General features: G+C 36.4%; 1 protein-coding gene across 3 annotated transcripts in view; it reads right to left on the reverse strand.

Moving 5' to 3' along the window:
* The window catches only part of RASSF9 (Ras association domain family member 9), a 40,168-nt gene extending 20,864 nt beyond the window's left edge, over positions 1-19,304 (reverse strand). For 2 of the 3 annotated variants that reach the window (XR_014317531.1, XM_082760805.1), the window contains exon 1: positions 19,093-19,304. Coding sequence is in view for 1 of the 3 variants with exons in the window: in XM_082760805.1 (XP_082616931.1) it covers positions 19,093-19,139 (47 nt within the window). In the remaining 2 variants the exon portion in view is untranslated. Of the gene's footprint in view, positions 1-18,719; positions 18,844-19,092 lie in introns of those variants that run through there. The other variant, XM_082760806.1, reaches the window with a different exon arrangement.
* Positions 19,305-19,547: the final 243 nt, after the last annotated feature.

Below are 19,547 nucleotides of genomic sequence, written 5' to 3' on the forward strand. Positions count from 1 at the left end.
ATATAACTAATGTAGCCTGTTTCACTGTAGAAAATGAATTCAATTCTGTATTTAGCATCTCTTCTTCTATTGTTTTTTCTTTTTGATGCTGTACTTTTACAAATACATTTCAATATACCTAAGACCCAGAAAGCCAAATAACATAGCATAGATAACATTTGCAATGAAAACAAGCAAACAAATCAGACAATAATTTGTCATTGACTGGTTGCTTTGATGGGGTTCTAAGGTGGCATGAGCTCTCTGGTAGGTATACTGTTATCATGAGCTCCCCAGAATAAGATTTATAAACTTCTACAAAAAATAAACAAACAAAAACAAACAAACAAACAAAACCACCTATATTTTGTCAAGATACCACCTAGAGTAATTCTCTCTCTTTTTTTTTTTTTTTTTTTTTTCCCAATGAAACCAAAAGCAACTACATGTATGTGGCGGAATTGAAATAAAAAGATTTTAGAAACAACCCTCTTGCTTCTTACTGAGTACCTGCAGTTGAGTTCTTGCTTATAGTTTTTATGTCTCCCATCTCAGTGCCCTTCTGGAGTCCAGAATGATCTGCAGTCCTCTAAGAAGGAGGTTAGCAGCGTCAGACAGGCCCAGGCAAGGCTATGCTGCCCACACCTCTCAGCAGGCTCTCCCTTTCCTCTCCAGCTGCACACTCCCAGCTCCTTGCCAAGGTATTCTGTGCCTCGTTTGCTGCCTGTCACGTTGGGCAGTGGGGAAAGACCTTGTGGCCAAGTGAGAGTAGTCACTGAGACACTTGCTGTCTTTTGGAAAGGGCACAACAGAGGCATAAAACATCCTGAGAAAACACGAAACAACTACCACAAAAGTCTTTAATAATCTGATGTGTTCAAGGGTCTTTGAGTATGTTGCTGGTGCGTGCAAATCTGCCCATCTGTATTTGGGCAAATGTGCATTTGTGCTATGGTCTTCTGCACCCTTGTCATGCTTCCTCCATGTGCAAGATGACATGCCTTCTTTAAGCACTCGATAATAAACCTTGTTACCTCTGTGCCTCAGTTCCAAGCCATAACTAAAAACAATCTGATAGCTTTTAATTATATTTACTTTTTTGAAAGTATGGAGAGGCCGATATTACAGGGACACATCTTCGATACAAACAACTGCAAATACCTCATGTCTTCATAGCATAGGGCATGCTGTACTTGTCATTTGAGAACTTCTCTTAAAGGTTAGATAAGAGCTAAGTAGTTTATCAGTTTATATTTAGAAATTATAATATAATACTGCTTTTATTATTCATTTTTCAAAATATCAGCATATTACCATATATGTAGAAAGCATACATGAAGCAATGGATAATCACTGGGAAGAAAAAAAAAAAGATAATATATTTTGTCTCTGTGAGATTTGCAACAAGTAAAAGCAGTTTGATCAAACAGTTTTGATCAACAGTTTGATCAAAATGGATGTTTGACCGGGTAAGTTTAAACACTAAAGCTATAGAGAATACACAGCCCATATGAAAAATGAGTTCAAGAGTCTTTCAACCTTTTGGGGAACAAATGGATCGTATTAAAAGTTCACACTAAGTTTAATCAGACCATCCATATTTAATCCACTTTTTTACTCACCTTTCTATCACCTTCTCAAGAGTTATTCAGAAACTAATGAAGGTCAAATTCTATACTCAGTATGCCTCCTGTCTAAGTAGATTACATGCTTCTGAATTTCCTAAGGGCAGCAATGAGGAAGTATCTACTCTCTCACCACCCATTAAAGCTGGAAATATTCCAAATCCTTAGGGATTCAAGACAGTCTGTTAACTAACTACATTCCCATTCCCCTTCACCTATCCATAAAAAAAAAAAAAAAAAAGGAAAAAAAAATAAATTAAAAATGCATTTATTTCAGAAATATTAATTTAATGTTATACAGTTGATGTTCATAGCATGTAGGGGATATAAATTCCATATATGAGGTGCCAGATTCTTGCTCTTTCTTTTGTATCACACAAAAGTAAGGGCAATGTCTAGCTAAAAAGTTTCTTGGCAAGACAGTAATAAAAATATGACAATAATAAAAAAATATATATAATCAGATTATTCCTGATACTGCAGGAACATTTGGAAAGAACACCATGCAACTTTTAAAAGCAAAATAATTCTTTCAAAATACATAACTTAAATTTCTCTTTACCATCTGTTTCCGTATCTATTTTTGTTCTATGATATAGCTTCCTCCTCTACAGAAATGCAAATAGGCATTTATTAGAAATAAAAGAGAAGATTAGGCATCTAGATATTCATGTGACATTTTTCAAACACGTGCATATTCAAGATAATTTTGATGTTCTAACTGAAATATTTCAGATATTTAAAATAAGAAAATTATTTAAACAAAAGTTATTTAAAACATCTAGCTTTGTACAACACATTTCTCTTATTATCAGTTTATGTATATTTTGCAATTCCCTTTTAAATGTATAAAATTTTGATTCAGAAAGATTTCCATACTATCAGGAAGTCTTTATGAAACATTTTAATTAGCAACAACTGTTGAGAATTATGGCTTATATCAATTATCATTTTTGCACTTAAAAGTATAACTAGTTCCTTTGCCCCTCCTCCAGAGGAATGCCTTCACCTCAGTTTGCTACTGAATGCTACAAAATTGCATTCATTATAACGATCTATGGTTAGAGCAATGATTCTGCCAATGATCTATGGTAGAAATTTGTTTGCTCAGTCATTTTACACTATATGAGTGCTTTATGACAATTTTATTAAATACTTTTGAATTGGTATGAGATAGTACTTTTCTGTCATAGATAAATAACATGACATTTATGCCTATTTAAAAAAAATCTGTAAGATAATTTTTTTATTGTGAATAAGTCATTCAAAACATAATTCTTGTTGACTTTAAATGTCAAACTTCAGTGAAAATCCCATGGGAAACTGTGTTTTTTCTAATAGCTGTACCACTTGGACACGGGTACCTAAACAAGGACCAGTATTTAAGAAACATAAAAAGAGAGAAACCCAATCCAACCAAAATAGATAAATAAATAAATAATCCATAATACTTAAATCAAAGGAATAAAAGCAACTCACAAGAAGGACCAACAAGAACTGAAATTAATAATTATATCATCTGATAATTGGAAGTAATAATGCAGAATTTATATGACATAACAATATAAGCCAAGAAAAATGCACTAAATCATAAAGTTGTAGTAATAATAAAGAAATAAAAAGGAATTAATTGTGAGAGGAATTATCCACCTTACTCACTTGATAAAAGCAATAGTTATAGCAGATTATCCTGAAAACAAAACAAAACAATAAAAATGACATTCTCTGTCATTGTGCCAGTGGCAGATCATGTTTTGCAAAATCTCCTTTGCAAATTCCAAGTACAGATTTTCATCAGAGTTGACCAAAAGCTACTGTGTTTGCTTATAAGCTCTGCCCTATACCATGCTTACACTTGCAATAACTTAACCTATAGTCAGGTGAAACAGCTGCAGTCTCCATTCAGATGAAGACTGCATCTGCCCCTGCCTTTTTGTACTGTCTTACCTCTGAAATTATTTCCCTCCCCTGGAGGCATACATTCCCTATAAACTACATCCACACATTAAATCTGCCTTCCTGTCAGATCATCCTTTCTCCATTGTATATTCAAAGTCATAAGGTTGCTAGTGGATATTATGCAAAAAAAGTTTTAGAATTTCAGTGAGTAACATTAACAAATTTGTAGTATATACAAAATGCCGTGATACGCACATCATATCAGGTCTGTATTTGTGATGGCCTGACACAGTGAGGGTTTGAGAACAAAAGAGAGCTAGGTGTCTGCCAAAATATTTTCCAAGATGAGCAACAATAACATTAACAATTTGCTTTACTGGGAAAATATGCTTTGATGTGTATATTGCAACTGCTACTGAGGAAGCAGCTGTGACACAGGAATGGCAGATCCATGAAGAATTGCACAGCCAAAACAAACACTGACATATCCAGTGGTAGGTATTCTTTAGACCACAATATGGGAAATAGGAAGATAGGCATTTTCAAATTCCTCAATGTTAGTAAGCCACATGCAAAGTTTAGGAATATCAATATAGTAAATGCTACATCTGGATTTTGAGCAGTGGCTAGTTCTCACTATATGAGAAGTGAAGATGCCACTGCTTTTTTTAGCCAGCACAAAAATTTTGCTACATTGCAAAAATATAATTACCTGTAGAGCTCCTATATGTATTTAAGTGTTTGTGCTTATTTAAGCATTGGTTATACTATATGAAATCTACGGGGCTCAGAATGTATCTAAATGTATCTAAATGGACAGACTGTATCTAAAATTCCAACACTTGCAATAATACAGAAGAATCAGAATTATGTATAGCTCATTTAAAATGTAGGCTTCAAAATGGCAAAATTAGATGTGCTATTACAGCTAATATAAATTTAGTTTATCTAATTTCTTCCATTAGAATTTTTTGTAACTGTCTTTTAGAAGCTTCATTTATGAGCTTTTTTTTTTTTTATTTATGAGCAGTTATTTATGAGCTTTCAACATTAAAAGAAGCGAGGGGAATTCCACGGGTTTTAGGTACTATTTTTGTTGTTGTTCTATGAAATTCTGTTCAGCTCTTGTTGAAAGGCCAATGTATACTATTTCTCTCTCCTCGGGTTTGTTGATATCCTGCTAAGTGAAGAAATAAACACAAAGCATTGTGAGGCTGGGTCTGGGCTGCCAGAACAAGAACAAAGTGCACTATACTTAGACCAGTGATAATAAGGTAAATTGAATAAAGGGAACAAGATGCAGACAAGTAAATGATAAGATTAGCAGTGTGAGCTTGCAGCCCAGAAGGCCAACTGCATCCTGGGCTGCATCAAAACAGGTGTAACCAGCAGGTTGAGGAAGGGGATTGTCCCCCTCTAGTTTGCCTTTTTGAGAACCCACCTGAAGTACTACATCCAGATTTGGTATTCCCAGCAAAAGAATGTTAGAGAGAGTCCAGAGAGAGTCCAGAGGAGGGCCACAAAGACGATCAGAGAACACCTCTTCTATTAAGAAAGGCTGAGAGAGCTAAGGATGTTCAGCCTGGAGAAGAGAAGGCTCCAGGGAAACCTTAATGTGACCTTTCAATATTTAAAGGGGTCTTATAAAAACAACAGAGAATCTTTACGCAGGTAGATAATAAGACAAGGAGAAGTGGTCTTAAACTAAAAGAGGATAGATTTATACTAGACATTAGGAAGAAATTCTTCACTGTAAGGGCGGTGACACACTGGAAAAGATTGCCAAGAGAACTTAAGGATGCTCCATCTCTGGAGGCATTCAAGTCCAAGCTGGATGGGGCTTTGACCAATGTGATCTAGTGGATGGCATCCCTGCCTGTGGCAGAGGTTTTTAAGTCAGATAATCTTTAAGGTCCCTTCCAACCTGAGCCATTCTATGATTCTATGATTTCATGCTACCTTTCTGATACTCCCTGGGCTAAAGAAGACTGTTATGATTACCTCCTTGTGGACTTTTAAACACAGAGCAGGGCTAAACCAATTCTACATTTGATGACATGAGACATATGCAAACTTCATTCACACTGAAAGAAAAAAAGTCCAAATGGACTTGATTTCTTTTTATTCTTTCATTCTTTTCATTTCTTTTCATTCCCCAAGTTGAACTGAGGCTCAGCAAAGAACCTCTTCTGTTTCTTACAGTCTTTTCTTTATGACTACCTATTTTCATCACTGCTCTAGCTTCTCTAACAGCAGCCTGTGGTGTATTTCAGATCATAGACACAGTACTCTATGATTATGAAAAGGAACATTGAAGGAATCACTATTTTTATCTACTGTTTTTATAACACCCCCACACCTCCAAGCTCATTCCCCAAATACACAAAATTGCTTACATCTACCTTAGACAAATTATGATCCTGAATACTACTTTTACAGCTAAATCCAGCTTTATAGGTTAGCAGCTACGAGACTTAGGAATTCATGAAGTGAAATATTTATGTATATTGCTCCCTGAGATAGGTCATGTGGTGTCAGGTGAGAATGAATGCCAATGCAAAGATGACTGGAAGTGGCAAGGAGCCAGGAAAGTAGGCTTAGAAATGCCCTTTCTGCAATGCAAGCCTTTGGATCTGCCCAGTCATCCCATTAAACACTATCCTTAAAGCTCCCCTTAATTATTTCAAATCTGTCCTATTGTGTATTGTAAAATTAAAGAAACCACATATCATTTTTTTCAAAAGATCCAAAGCCTAATCAAATCAGTATCCCCAAATCCAGCATTTGCTATCTTTGCTTTCTTAGTTTTTGTCAGTTAATAATCTTTCAAAACAGTTTATACATGTATGTACGTACATAAATATACATTTCTTATATAAATACACATACAAATATCACATATATGTTATATGATACATATATATATGATAAGATAATTATCATATCATATATATATAATTATATCATATATATATATGTGTGTGTATGTATAATAAAAACTAGTTTGAGTATCTCTACAGTTTCTCAGGAGTTAGAACGGCAAGATGAGCTTCAATTTCTTCTGTATTTATTTCAATAAATTTTGCAGACTATGGAACTGCTGTTAAATTATTCTGTGTGATCTTCCCTATTTAGTTTGCTTTCATTAAAGTATATTGAAGGTGTCTCCTCAAAAGGGGTTCTATCAAGACCTCATTTACAATAATTTTTTCTTTTTTTTTTTTTTTTTTTTTTTTTTTTCCAGATTTCTCTCTTGAACTTTCTGAAACTTAATTCAATGACAAATGTGTTCCATTACTTACAATATTTGAAAAGCTGAAAGGAAAAAAAGGATGAGATGATGAAGTGGACTTACAGAAATCTCTAAAGAGCTAAATTGAGTAGTAGATACATAATTATGCTAACAAGAAAAGTGGCCAACGCTTTTTCAAAAAGAACCTTGAAGCATTTTACTATCCATTAACAATCCGGGAGACATGTTCAGCTTATGCTTTCAAGTAATTTTCTAAAATTGCCTATCAATGAATGCTTCAATATGTACTTAGTCAGGGACAGGTTGATGGGGTCTCTGAAATATCACTGCATCCTCTCTGAAGAAGCTGCTGAAAAAAATTACATAAATTGTTAACCTTACCAGTTGGGCTCTGACCTAGCCAATGATAGGCTAAAGATGTCACAGAAGTTTGAAAAACTAGTTCTAGACAGCTGAACGATAGAGATGGGGAAGGCAAAGAGGGAAGAACTGTTGTCAGGAAGCAAGGTTAATGCTGGATCATAAAGATCAAGAGGAATGGGAAATTCTCTGGATTAATATAAAGAAGAAACTGTAGATGTGAGAGACAGAAAGAATGGTGTCTAATAGCACATACACCATTTTTAGCTGTGAGAAGAAGAAGGAAGCTTATTGCAGAGGGAAAATATTCCATGATTCATATAAAAACGTATGTGAACAAATTATTCAAACTTAATCATGACCTAAGCCCAAAGTCTCTTCCAGAACCACAAGGAAACAGAGATAAAGAGTAACGAAAAAAAAAAAATCATAATCTGTTTTTCAACTTTTTTTCATGTGTTCAGTTTTTATTTTCCTTAGCTAAAATGTGTTGCATTCTGTTAGAAATATGTCTTCTGTATCCAGCTGCGGCCATCTCACTCTAAATGAATCAAAATGAATTATGTCATAAAGATAAAGGCCTTGGAAAACTGTGTGAGATAACACCCCTTAATTTGACTGAACACTTTAAGAAAAAAACATTCAAAAATTTCATGCACCTGAAAAGATATCACACAGATACGTGTCTGTGGCCTAAGGCAGGTCAAAGAAATCATGAGGCTAGTTTTAGAAGACGCATCTCCAGCAGGATACTGATTATCCCAAGAGGGCTGTGACTCCAGAAAGACACACAAACTATGTGTTGTCTTCAGTTCACAAAAAGGCAGACATGAGTCAACATTCAAATTAATCTGCTGTTTCTTTACTTCATGTATCCAAATGCCTTTGCAGCTAGGGATCCTTTCAACATATGAGCAATGTGGATGACTTTATAGTTTAGGGAGGATAAAAAGACAGTTTAATTCTAATAAGACACTTCATAAGCTGAAGGGATACAGCAGTGACAGCTAAATGAAGGCATTCTTCCTTCTGCCATGAGAACAGTTCTGTCATGTTTGGAGGAACATATATACTTAGAAGCTTTCCATGTCACGTTCACATTCCATTTAGCACTTCTGCCTTTAAAAGGACTCCTGTAGCTACTCAGTTTAGCAATATGTAGACGTATTTGAATGCAATACAGAAATGTCTATTTCTGTGCATATTATTTATATGTATATGATGAGTTGGGATTTGTAATACATTTTATTTAACATTAGATATAGATGATACAGGTTAAATCATATGACAGTATATTTTATTAGCTAAACATATGCATTACAAGATCATATATAACACAAATTGTTGTATGTGCATTTGTATACTAAACATGGGCCTACCATGCACCTTAATAAAAAGAAATATGCTCGAGCACTCAGGCAGTCAAGGACTCAGAAACTTTAAGCATCACAATTAAAGTTTTCCAGGCTAAAGTTTCCAGGTTAAAGTTTTCCAGGGTTTCAACCAACACAAATTAAATTCAGCATATCCTTAGTTAGGTGCCTTCTCTGCCTTACATCAGAGCCCATCTCCTGAATGCATACAACAAATACTCAGTTTTGTGAAAGTCACAGAACATACTGAGGCCTTACTGGCACTGAGTGTTACAACTTTCAGGTGCTTTCCCCGTTGCTGACATTCATAATCCCCTCTTGGGCACCTAAACTTCCACAAAAAGTTACACAAAACAGTTCAACACCTAACAGAATTTGACAGCAGCAAGTTCAGGAGGAACTGACCTAAAATAGGCAGAAACAGAAATTGAAGGATAGAACTTAAATATTTACTGTTAGTCTACATTCAGATGTTCACTGCATAACACATTACAAAGTTGATTAGAACAACAACCAAGAGTCTGATCACCTTCTCCCAGTAAAGCCTTCAACACAAAGCTTTGTCTTCCTCTGAGCTACTGTATGGAAATTGTACAAGCCAAGACAAAATGGAACAGCTTCAACAAGAAATACTGGGAGAATTTCATTTTAGAAAACTTGACAGGACTTCCCTGACAAATACATGTGGAAGATGCCAGTATGGGTTTTTTACAAGGGTGTTCTGGACACTGGGTCACCTGGCTGCAGTTTGTGTGCAATCACACATGCTCTGAACAGGGCTCTTAGGTGGTAACTCATATTTGAAAAAGGTGAAAGACTAGTCTTTTCTTAATTTTTAAGGGTGTGAAGGAGGTACATAACTACTGTTTTCAGGATGGATGTGAAACCTGATGGTAGTACAGGTAGCTGGAGAATGCTGACAGTTAAAATGTTACTACTGAGGGTTTTAATCATAATTTAATGGGCATAAAAAGTTTTTAAAGCTAGTCTTAAGAGACTACAATGAGATATAGGTATCAAAGCCCCTTTCATAAATTTAACCTTAATAACTTACTTTTGTTCAGTATGTGTCCACTTTACATCTTCTCTTTTATGTATGGTACTATGCTTTACAGAAGAAAAAAAAAAAAAAAAAAACAATTTTTTATTACTTTTTTTTTTTTTTTTTACTATGCCTTTTATCACTAGATATTCAACTGCTTCATAAACTAACAAATCACTTAATGTATCTTCACATTCTCTTCTATTGATAGAAGAACCCAAAGCTCAGAAAGAATTAAGCCAAACCATTCACTTGTTTAAGCTCCCAGTATGGTTAAACTGAACTGATATCTATAGAAGTGTCCAAAAGAGGACATCCCTAAATTTCTTCTGCTCAGCCCTTGTGCAAAACAGATGACAGGACATAGAATTATAAAATGAGTAACATGCAATGAGTAACCACTTCTGTAAACTGTATTTTTTGTGACTTGACTAGCATCACGTAGGAATTTTGTGGCAAGGCAGGGAATAGCATCCCTTCTATTAGGATGGTTCTCTCTTAATCATACATTACCCATCTATAATTCACCTCTCCATTCACTATTCCCTTTTTAATTACTAAAATGAATGGTGCAAAAGATGGTTAAATAGGTGTGCTACAAGGTCTGAGCATGCTCTATGAAGGTCTTCCCTTTGAAAATGATTGGGGTGGAGCTCAGCTCATCTACCTTTAGCTATTTAAAATGTAGATGCATAGTTAAAGATAATTTTCTGACCTTCCTCTGTAATCAGTGGCATAAGATAGGTACCTCCAAAAGGTTGACTAATCCCATACTAAAATGGATGTCTAAGTCTGAATGAATTACCCTCTGGAAATGGTTAGATGTATCCATTAACTGCAAAGAGCACTTAGACGAATAGATACCTAAATGTTCAATGGCTAAATTTGACTAAGATGAAATTCACCTTTTGTGCTTTACTGTATAGTGTATGTCTTATGGACAGTCTGAGAGTCAGTAAAACTAAGTACTGTGACCATCCACAACTGCAGTTCCAAAAATAACTCAGGTCTTTGTCTGACACCTGTAATGGCCTTCAAGAGTAAATAAACATGATTAGTTGTCTACCTAGACCTTAAAGTATGAGAACCAGAAGTATGGTAAGGTGCAGGAAAGTCAATATCAATCCTAAATATTTGTTAGGAGACTGGATTTGTTAAAACAGTATACTGTCAGCAAAGTGGCTCTGAGAGATACAGGCAATAATCAAGTTAAACATGCAGTTAGTACTTTAGCAATCAGTACAGAGGAAGTCTGTCAACAGATAATGTCCAAGTGAAACAACAGGTCAGCACACCAATTTGCCAATTCTTAAGCCAACTGAAACAAGAATAGCTGAAAATCAGTGTATGATCCTGCATTTATAAATATCATTAATCAACACTTTGATCAGTAAGCAGAATCCAAATCTGATAACTTCCAAATGAAGCATAAAATGTCATCAAAACAGTGCCTTGACATTTGTTCTAATTTGTGTTGCTGTTGTTGCTGTTTAAAGAGTTTTAACAGTGGAAGCTACTCTCAAAATAATTAACCTTATTTTGAATTTGGAGGGGGCTGGGGAAAACAAACTAAGATGTTCCCTATGGATGAAGGAATCTATTAACACAGAGTAAATTGCAGGTTCAAGACCCAAGGGCAAACTGTCTTAAAAATGAGTAGTCTTCACTCAAGTACATTATTCCACTGAAGTCATTTATCCTTACAAGTTAAATTAAGGTAAACATACTTATACTTTAACAAACCAAAACTTGTTGTAATAGATTATTACATTTTTAAAAACCTGACTTTGCCCCTGAACAAGAGAATGTTATGCTTTTTCATATTTAATTTAATCCTTACCAGTTTTGTATTATTAAAATAAGGGTAAAATCAATATCTTGTGCTTGTCTAGAGAGCTGATTGTATTTTCCATTATGATGGGAAATTCATAACTCATAATTCTTTACAGTAATGAATGAGAACAGATTGGGTGGGGAATAAAGAAAACAAATTAATCACATTGACAGGTTTTACCCTCTTTCATAGCAAATACCTACCTCTATATAAATATATCTTCCTTTTGCTACTCAGTAGCTGAATAACAAGTGTGAAAAAAAAAAAAAAAAAAAGAATCTGAGGAAAACAGAAGTTTACATCATCCACAGGTTTACAACATAGGTTGATAGCCTATTTGATATAGGCTATATAGGGTATCTCACTTCTAATACTAATGTTCAAAAATGTATGTCTAGCAACTACACAAGCACCTAAAACTACAAATGAGATGGCTCAAACTATCAGATGCAAATGTACTCAGAAAGACAAGTATAAGAATGAAGGTCTGCGAAAGAGAAACACATTTTTAAATAGTGCATGTTTGAGAGGTCTGCCAAACTTGCAGTGGAAAATTTTCTTTCAGGTGTAGTGTCTTCTATTCCTCTCCATGTGATAACAGAACTTAAGTTTCATAGAATTAAAAATATAATCTCTGGACAATTTTATTATCTTTACCTGTGAAGACCTTCCATTCTGATTTGAGGTTTTAAAAGTTGCCTTTCTTTCCCCTTGTTAAACCTCACAAAACCACATCACTCCCCACAAGGCATATTTAAAATTATGAAAAACTTTAGACCGTTGAAAATTCCTCAGTGAATTATGTGAAATCAAACCTAAACAATCCACTATGTATTCTCATTTCTTTGTGTGGCAGCCAGCTCTAGTGAACTGTACAAGGATTAGAAACAAGGAACTCCCAGATTTTATTCATACCTCTCCTGCTAACTTGCTTTCACACTCTGCACTTCTATAGAATTTTTCACTGTCTAGTCATGCCATACTTGTTCTCCTGAGGCATGTAAATATTATCACCTAAATTAAAGCTAAGGAAAGCTAAGTGTGCTTATCAGTTTTCTGAAGTCACAAACAAGTCAGTATCATTATCACTATTACAACATGTGCTCCTTAAGCTCCTTACATTTCTGGATAGGCCAAGACAGGAAAAGGAGACCACTTGGTGATCCAGGCACTCTTTGAGGTTCCAGAAAGGTTATCAACACTTTCAAAAAATTGTTTTCTTTTGGATAAGGGTCTCCAAAATGTGTAAATTCAAAAATCATTGCTTGGCTCCTGGGTTTTATATTTATGCATAACGTATGTGCATGAAAAAAAAATAATAATCTTTTTTATTGTAAGAATTTTGCAGTTCCATGGAAAATTTACAGTCCTTGGGAGGGAAAATGGCATCACCAGAATTTGCATGACAACTATACTGCATGCAATTCTAACTAATTTTTGTTAGTGGGAGACATAGGCATGGAATAAATGATAAAAATAAGATGACACAAACTAATGACAGAAACTTTCAGAGAATTCTGTGTGATGCTTGTCTGTAACATGTGTTTTAGCTACCTGAGAATTACACTGAACTGTATTTGATTAGTACCTACATTCTGTATAGGATGGTTCTGGCCTTGGTTCAACAAATTAATTTAGTCATCCATTTTTTCCTTCTAATTCCATTTAGTTGCTCACTCTTTATGTTCATCATCCTGAGCCCATTTTACTCTGTTTTGTTCTATGTGATGATGGTGAAATTGCTAGCATAATAACATTGCAGAAGGCAGCAGAAAGTTACCATCTTTAGAGTATAACACGTAAAAGAAGCAATAGAAGCAACAATGATAACTCAGTTACATATGCATACAACTGGGCACCAACATGTCCAACATTCAGTTCCAGGCTTCACTACAAGCGAGTGTGATTTTAAGCAAAAAAATCTATCTTGTATCACCCTTTTTGTCACCATTAATTTTTATCTACATATTAAATACAGAAGTTGGAGGAACTAATTCATGTTTGTACAGCATTTGTGCTGAAAATGCTTGCAAACAATAACGTTCAAGATCATAATTTTGTTATTATTCATCATATGAAAACAAGAAACATTCAGATATTCTGAGCTTTAGCATCTACCTTTGTAGGTTAATCAAGAGGTTCTAGTATGTGACTAATTTTTCTTAAAGTTATTAGAATTTTAAACAAGTAATTCCCCATCTCTGAAAACCTACATTTTCTATTGAAATCATTACACTTAGCAACACATTTGAGTTTTTCTCCCTGCACAGAAAATATTCACTTTTCATTAGTAAAACAGAAAATCTGCCCAGCAAAATTTTTCTTCTGTATTACTAAAAACATTTTTTTTTTCTGAGGTGTGCTTTCTCAGCCTGACTGTACATTGTTTCAGTGTTTCAGATTAGCTTCAACTTAACCTAAATAATGTTCCTTCCTTAGATAGTGTAGTATTACGTACATCTATTAGTCATTTTATTTACTCCACTGGAATGAAATTGCTGTCTGCCCTCCCAGAATAGCAGATAATTAACTCTTTAGAAATAAGGTTAGTTAGCTAGACAAAAATCTCTTCCTGAAAGTGAAGTGAACAAATATGTACAAAGATTACAAGAAAATGTATGCAATCAGTTTGACCCTTGAGACAAAGCTGACAAGTCCGACCAGAAAATAAACTATAATGTATGAACTGCAGCTCAAAGAACTTCTTTGATAGCTCACTAACATATCTCACATTCAGGGAAAAGTAAAAATAAGTGTATGTTCCACCATTACCAAACATACACCATATTTTCAAGTTAAAAATTGAACACAGATAACACCACTGATACAAAATAAGCTTTTATCTCCCCACCCCGTCACCTCCCTCCTACATGTCCCCCCTCCCCCCCCGCCCCCTTCCCCAACATACATACCAATGCCTAGTAGTTTTGGATCAAAAAGCACCCTTACAGCTTCACATAGACTTTTCTTCAGGCATGCTCATCCAAGAAGAGTAGTATTAGACATCTCACATGATCCCTTACACTTACAGAGTGGGTCACACACCGTTCATTCAGATAATCACCTGATCTCCAGTATAGTTTCCAGTCCAAACCTTAATGCTGAGCAATCTCAGTTTCACTTCACCAAGGCTTAAAAAGTACAGCAGCATACTCAACCGTAGAGCAATAGAAGTGTTCTGAGTAATACTCAAATCACTCTGCTACCTAGGTACAATGCAAAACTACTAAAGGGAGGGAGGAAGGGAGGGAACATGGCAATGTTAGCTCACTATCACATGGATGAAGTCTCTAATCTAATTCATTATCCTACACTGTAATAGAGATTCTGAGACAATAATTGAATGTTACTCTCACTGAGGAGGGGCATCTGACTTTCAGGACAGGAAGAACTCCAGCTGTATCTATATGAATGATATATATGGTCTTTCTAGACCAGAGATGAGATTAACGAGATCAAACAAAAAGAGTAGGCAAAGTAAATGATTGTCTCGTATACACTCTATGCTAACTGCTGTGGCACTGAGAAATTGATTGTAAAAGGTGGAAAAAAATCCATAATGAAGTGAAGAGCAATAAGTACATTTAAATAACAAATTTATAATACAACTGCTTCATTGTAAAATAGCACTGTGGGTTCAGATGTGTAGTATTGTCAACAGAGCATACATATAATTGTGATAAACTTGGGATCAGCATGAATTACACTGGCAAAAATATTTCTTAATCTATATTTCTTTAATATTTCTTAATCTATATTTCTTAATCTATGCCTAATAGGATAGCCCTGCAGAATCAAGAACAACTATGTGAAGAGAAATTCTCTGTATGTTCTCCCTTTTGGATGGCTACTTTCCCGGCCAACAGCCTGCATGGATCTACAGGGCTCTGACAAATTTGGGTAAGGTTTTTGTGAAAAACCCAAGTGGCCACAATGAAAGAGAAGCAGCAATGGATTCAGCTATTGTGAGATCACTGGGCAGGTTAGACAATGATAGATCCAGATATCCCTGATATGATGGATAAAGTTTAAAGTATTTAAATGACTGATAAACCTAAAGACCTATTCTCAGAAGCGACCAAATCTAGCACCCAAGTGTAGAGAAGTCCTAATCTGACAGAAAACTAATGAGGCATAGATTCCTCTTCTACTTAACAAACAGGAAATTGTATACAATGTGAAATACTGGTATACAAACACAGTAAGCATTTATGTTTTGTATATGTTGCTCATATTTGGATAGAGGGTTGTTTTGTCTCTGTGTAGTGTAATGTGCTAGATCAATACTAGACCTTATCTGCAAAGAACTCAGACTATGTACCTCAGCCTTTGGCTGAACATTTCCTCAAATCACACACTTCCAATGAGCAGTGTTCTTAAGAGCTCTGTATAAAAAATTATCCTCTTGGGTTTATTCGTGTTACTGAGGCTTAGTCCTGCAGGAAACTGTCCCTTTTCCTTAATTGCCTTAGAGGATACAGCTGTCCCTACTGAGCAGAGTTGGATTTGTAGGTGGGTGGGGCATGGCCTTGCTACCTTTTGGGCACTTTGTTCTCCAAGGGACAATGCCGACAAGTGCACACATGCTCTGGAGACTATAATTGTTGTTTGATGTCATAGGAGGTTGAAGAATAGCATAAAAACTTACAACTCTTGGAAAAAAATATCAAGATATCACCCTCTGGCCAAGAAAAAACATGCTGGGGCCACTTTCCTAGTGGCCCTCTCCTACTCCTCTGAAATCTAATCAGGGCTGACTTAAAACAAGGACTTGTGTTGTCTCTCTACTGAGCTAGAATTCAGCAGCCCAAAAAGAGTAACACCAACAGATGATCCAAATACTGGAAGCAGTTCAACATGGGTTTTGTCTTCCTTTGAGGTTTAATCTCAGTTTCTTTCTCTAAAGGCTCATGACATCACAGCCAATATCACCCCTGTTTCCTGCTCAAATACTTCACACATGCAGGTAAAATTAGAGTAAACCCTTTCTTAAACTCTGAGTTCTTTGAGACAGAGACTGACATTTTATGACCTGGATGTGAAGAGTCTACTACAAAACAGGGCCCTGATCCTGTACTGGGACCTCCAGGCAATGCTGCAAGAGAAGCACTAATTATAGAGGTGTCATCTTGTTATCTGAGCAAATGAGTCTAACTCCTTCATTTTCCTTCTGGCTCTTGTTCGAGCTGCCTTCACTAAGCCATTTAACTTAGTTTTATGTCCTCCTACTGTAAACAGAGAATTACTCCTCATTTGTTTATCTCCAGCAATTATATTTGCATGTAGTTAATGGTCATTACATACTTTCAGAGAAAAAGCAAAATGGGAAGAAGGGCAGGAGAAGAGCACTTGCTCCTCCTGTACTCCTTCTTTATGCAACATTTTTTTTTTTTCTGTTACAACTGATTTTCTCAAAGCTATGGACAAGCACTAGACCTAATAAACAAGGCAGCAGATTAAATATATACATATATATGTGTGTCTTTTTTTGGTTCCTCATTACAGGTATGCAAACTAAGGCAAGAAAATGAGCCACAGGTTCTAACTCCCCAACTACTGCTTTTGATTTTAAGCTCACTTGACTTCCTTTTCAAGGTTTCAAATGAGTTGGCAAAGAAAATATTACAATGAAGATTATTTCACAGTTCTTTGGTCATATTACAGATCCAATTAATAATTGGATAATCAAAGTTTCGCTCTCAATATTCAGTATCATGTTAGCTTTACATACACCAAAAAATAAATATTTGAATAGAAAATAGTTTCAAGAATTATGTATTTTGCTTTTTTTCTTGATTTAATCCCCCTCAGCTCTCACCTTTTCTGTAGTCACAAGACTTTCAGACCCGTCTTATTCATACTGCCACAATACCTTCTTGCCAGTAAAGACATTCATTCTCCCTCCTTCCCCACTCCACCCTCCTTTTTTTGGGGGTGGGGGGCAGGAAATGAGAAGAAAGGAGAAGAAAGTGCTAGATGTTCACAGTAATGGTTCCTTTGGTATTTTAATTTTTATTGCCTCTTAAAAGCTCTGGATTATGACTTTCTTTTCCTGAGGAACAGAATGTCACATTAGCAAACACAGTGAGATTAAGGCAATTAGTCTCAAGATATATTTGTTTCCAAAAGAGAAACAAATTCACTTGAAAAGCATGGAAGTATGCTTTGCGATTTAACACAGTTATTCAGGTAACTGATGGCAGTAGTAAATTTTCTATTTTAATGGGAACAAATTTTCAGGTTCATGTAAAAGCAATTTCATGTCAAAGTTCACATCCACTTTTCCAAATCTTCAAACATAGAGTGGATCCCAATTTGAGGTGCTTCAAAATATTTCTGTTTCTATACCTATTAAAATATGTTTGTTTAAGTAACCTATGATATCAATAATTCTAAAATGGTATCTTACTTTTTGAACCTCAACTGCTACAATCTTTCTGATTTATGTTCTGTATAACATATTAATATTTTCATGAAATCCCATCCCAAGAATAAGCTTCAATATATCAAATGGGAAATTCAAAAGTTAAAACTTGCCCTTAGAAGTAAAGCAAGATATTTTTATGTGACTTTTTAGGGCCCAGTTATGTTCGCATGGGAAAAGATTTACCCCCATGTACTCTTAAATATGACCTAAATTTCAGTCCAAGCATCAGTCGAAGAATGAAGAGATTATAAATGAGTTTTGAGTTACTCAGCAAATCAAAATTTCAGTGCTGTTTCCGTTTTTCTGTTCAATTTTATCTAAAACGGGTTTAGCCACTATTTCCATGGTGTCCAAAGTAGTATATTCACTCCAAGCAAACTTTAAAACTTTAGTGGCATCCTACCACTTAAAACGATTACATAACTCTGCTCTACACTATTTTTTTTATTACGATTATTTTTACAGTTCATGACTGTGGCATGTAGAAGTATGCAAAATGTGAGGGTCAAAGTCCCTCTAAAGAAACTTCGCAGGAGCCAACCCAGAGACCATAGCTGTCACCCAGGACATTTTTCTAGAGAGAGAGAGAGGAAAAAAAAAAAAAAAAGGCACTCGAGTTCAGCTGAGTCTAAAGGCTAACAAAAAAAGCCTTCACGCTGCCCATTTTGGATCTGCTGCCGAACGAGGGGACGGAGTTGATGCTTAGGGGCTGCAGCTTTCACCCCAGTGAGGGAAGGGAAAACCAAAAGTGGAGGAGCCCAGACGCCAGCGCCCCGCGGCTCGGCCCGCCGCAGCCCTCCCGTGAGAAACTCGGGGAGTTTCTTCCCAGCGGGGGCTAGGGGCCCCAGGTCGCCCCGACCCTCAATGCCTGCAGGATCCGCACAGTAGGGCCGCCAGTCTCGCCTCCCAGCCCCGGCCGAACCTCACCTTGTTAACACGGGGGGCTTCAAATCTTTGCGTTCGTTAACACGAGAGAGGTTCAAAGTCAGGAAAATCTATGTTCCCCTCAATGGAAATATTTCCCAGAACTCAAATGTGCCAGAGCCAAGAGGGGGAAGAGTCGGAGAGGAGGGGGGAGATTGGGAACAAGGGCCCCTTCCCCCACACACGCCGACTTGGTGCCTCCGGCCCAACTCCCGCTCGCAGGTGAACCCCGAAGTTACAGCTCCCAGCAGCTGCGTGGGACCGGAGCGACACATCCTTCCCCCAGAACCAAAAAAAAAAAAAAAAAAAAAAAAAAGTGTAAAATCCATCATCCCTGAGCCCCATCCCTTTCCCTCCGCGTATGCACGCACTTTACCTGTTTTTATGCCGGGTTTTTAATAAATTCCTTCCAAAGGGAGCCATGATTCCAGCGGCAGAAGCATAACATCAGCGATCCCCAAACAATTCGAGGGTGTTCCCTTCTCCCCTATTTTTTTCCCTGAGCTCCTTCCAGCTTGTTAATAGTCACTGAGCGTAGCGATGAGCTGGAAGTTGTGCAATTTACTGCTAACTTTGAACTCCGGCTTGTTGCTGCTGCTGCTGCACCTTTGGAGTCCTGCCCAGCTGCAATCTTGAAGGAGGCGTTTAGGAGCAGGAAAAAGAAAGGGGGGGGGGGGGGGAGGGGGGGGGAGGGGAACACACACTTGCTTTTGTGATATGAAGTTATGCTCAGAACTTGCTAAACTTTCAGCTTCGTCACCCTAAGGGCACCAGCCAGCAAATGGGAGAGAAGGGGAACTCTATAAAAACACACAACAAAAGGATTGAAAA

This window comes from Aythya marila, assembly GCF_965140915.1.
Source record: "Aythya marila genome assembly, chromosome: 1".
NCBI classification, from domain to species: Eukaryota; Metazoa; Chordata; class Aves; order Anseriformes; family Anatidae; genus Aythya; species Aythya marila.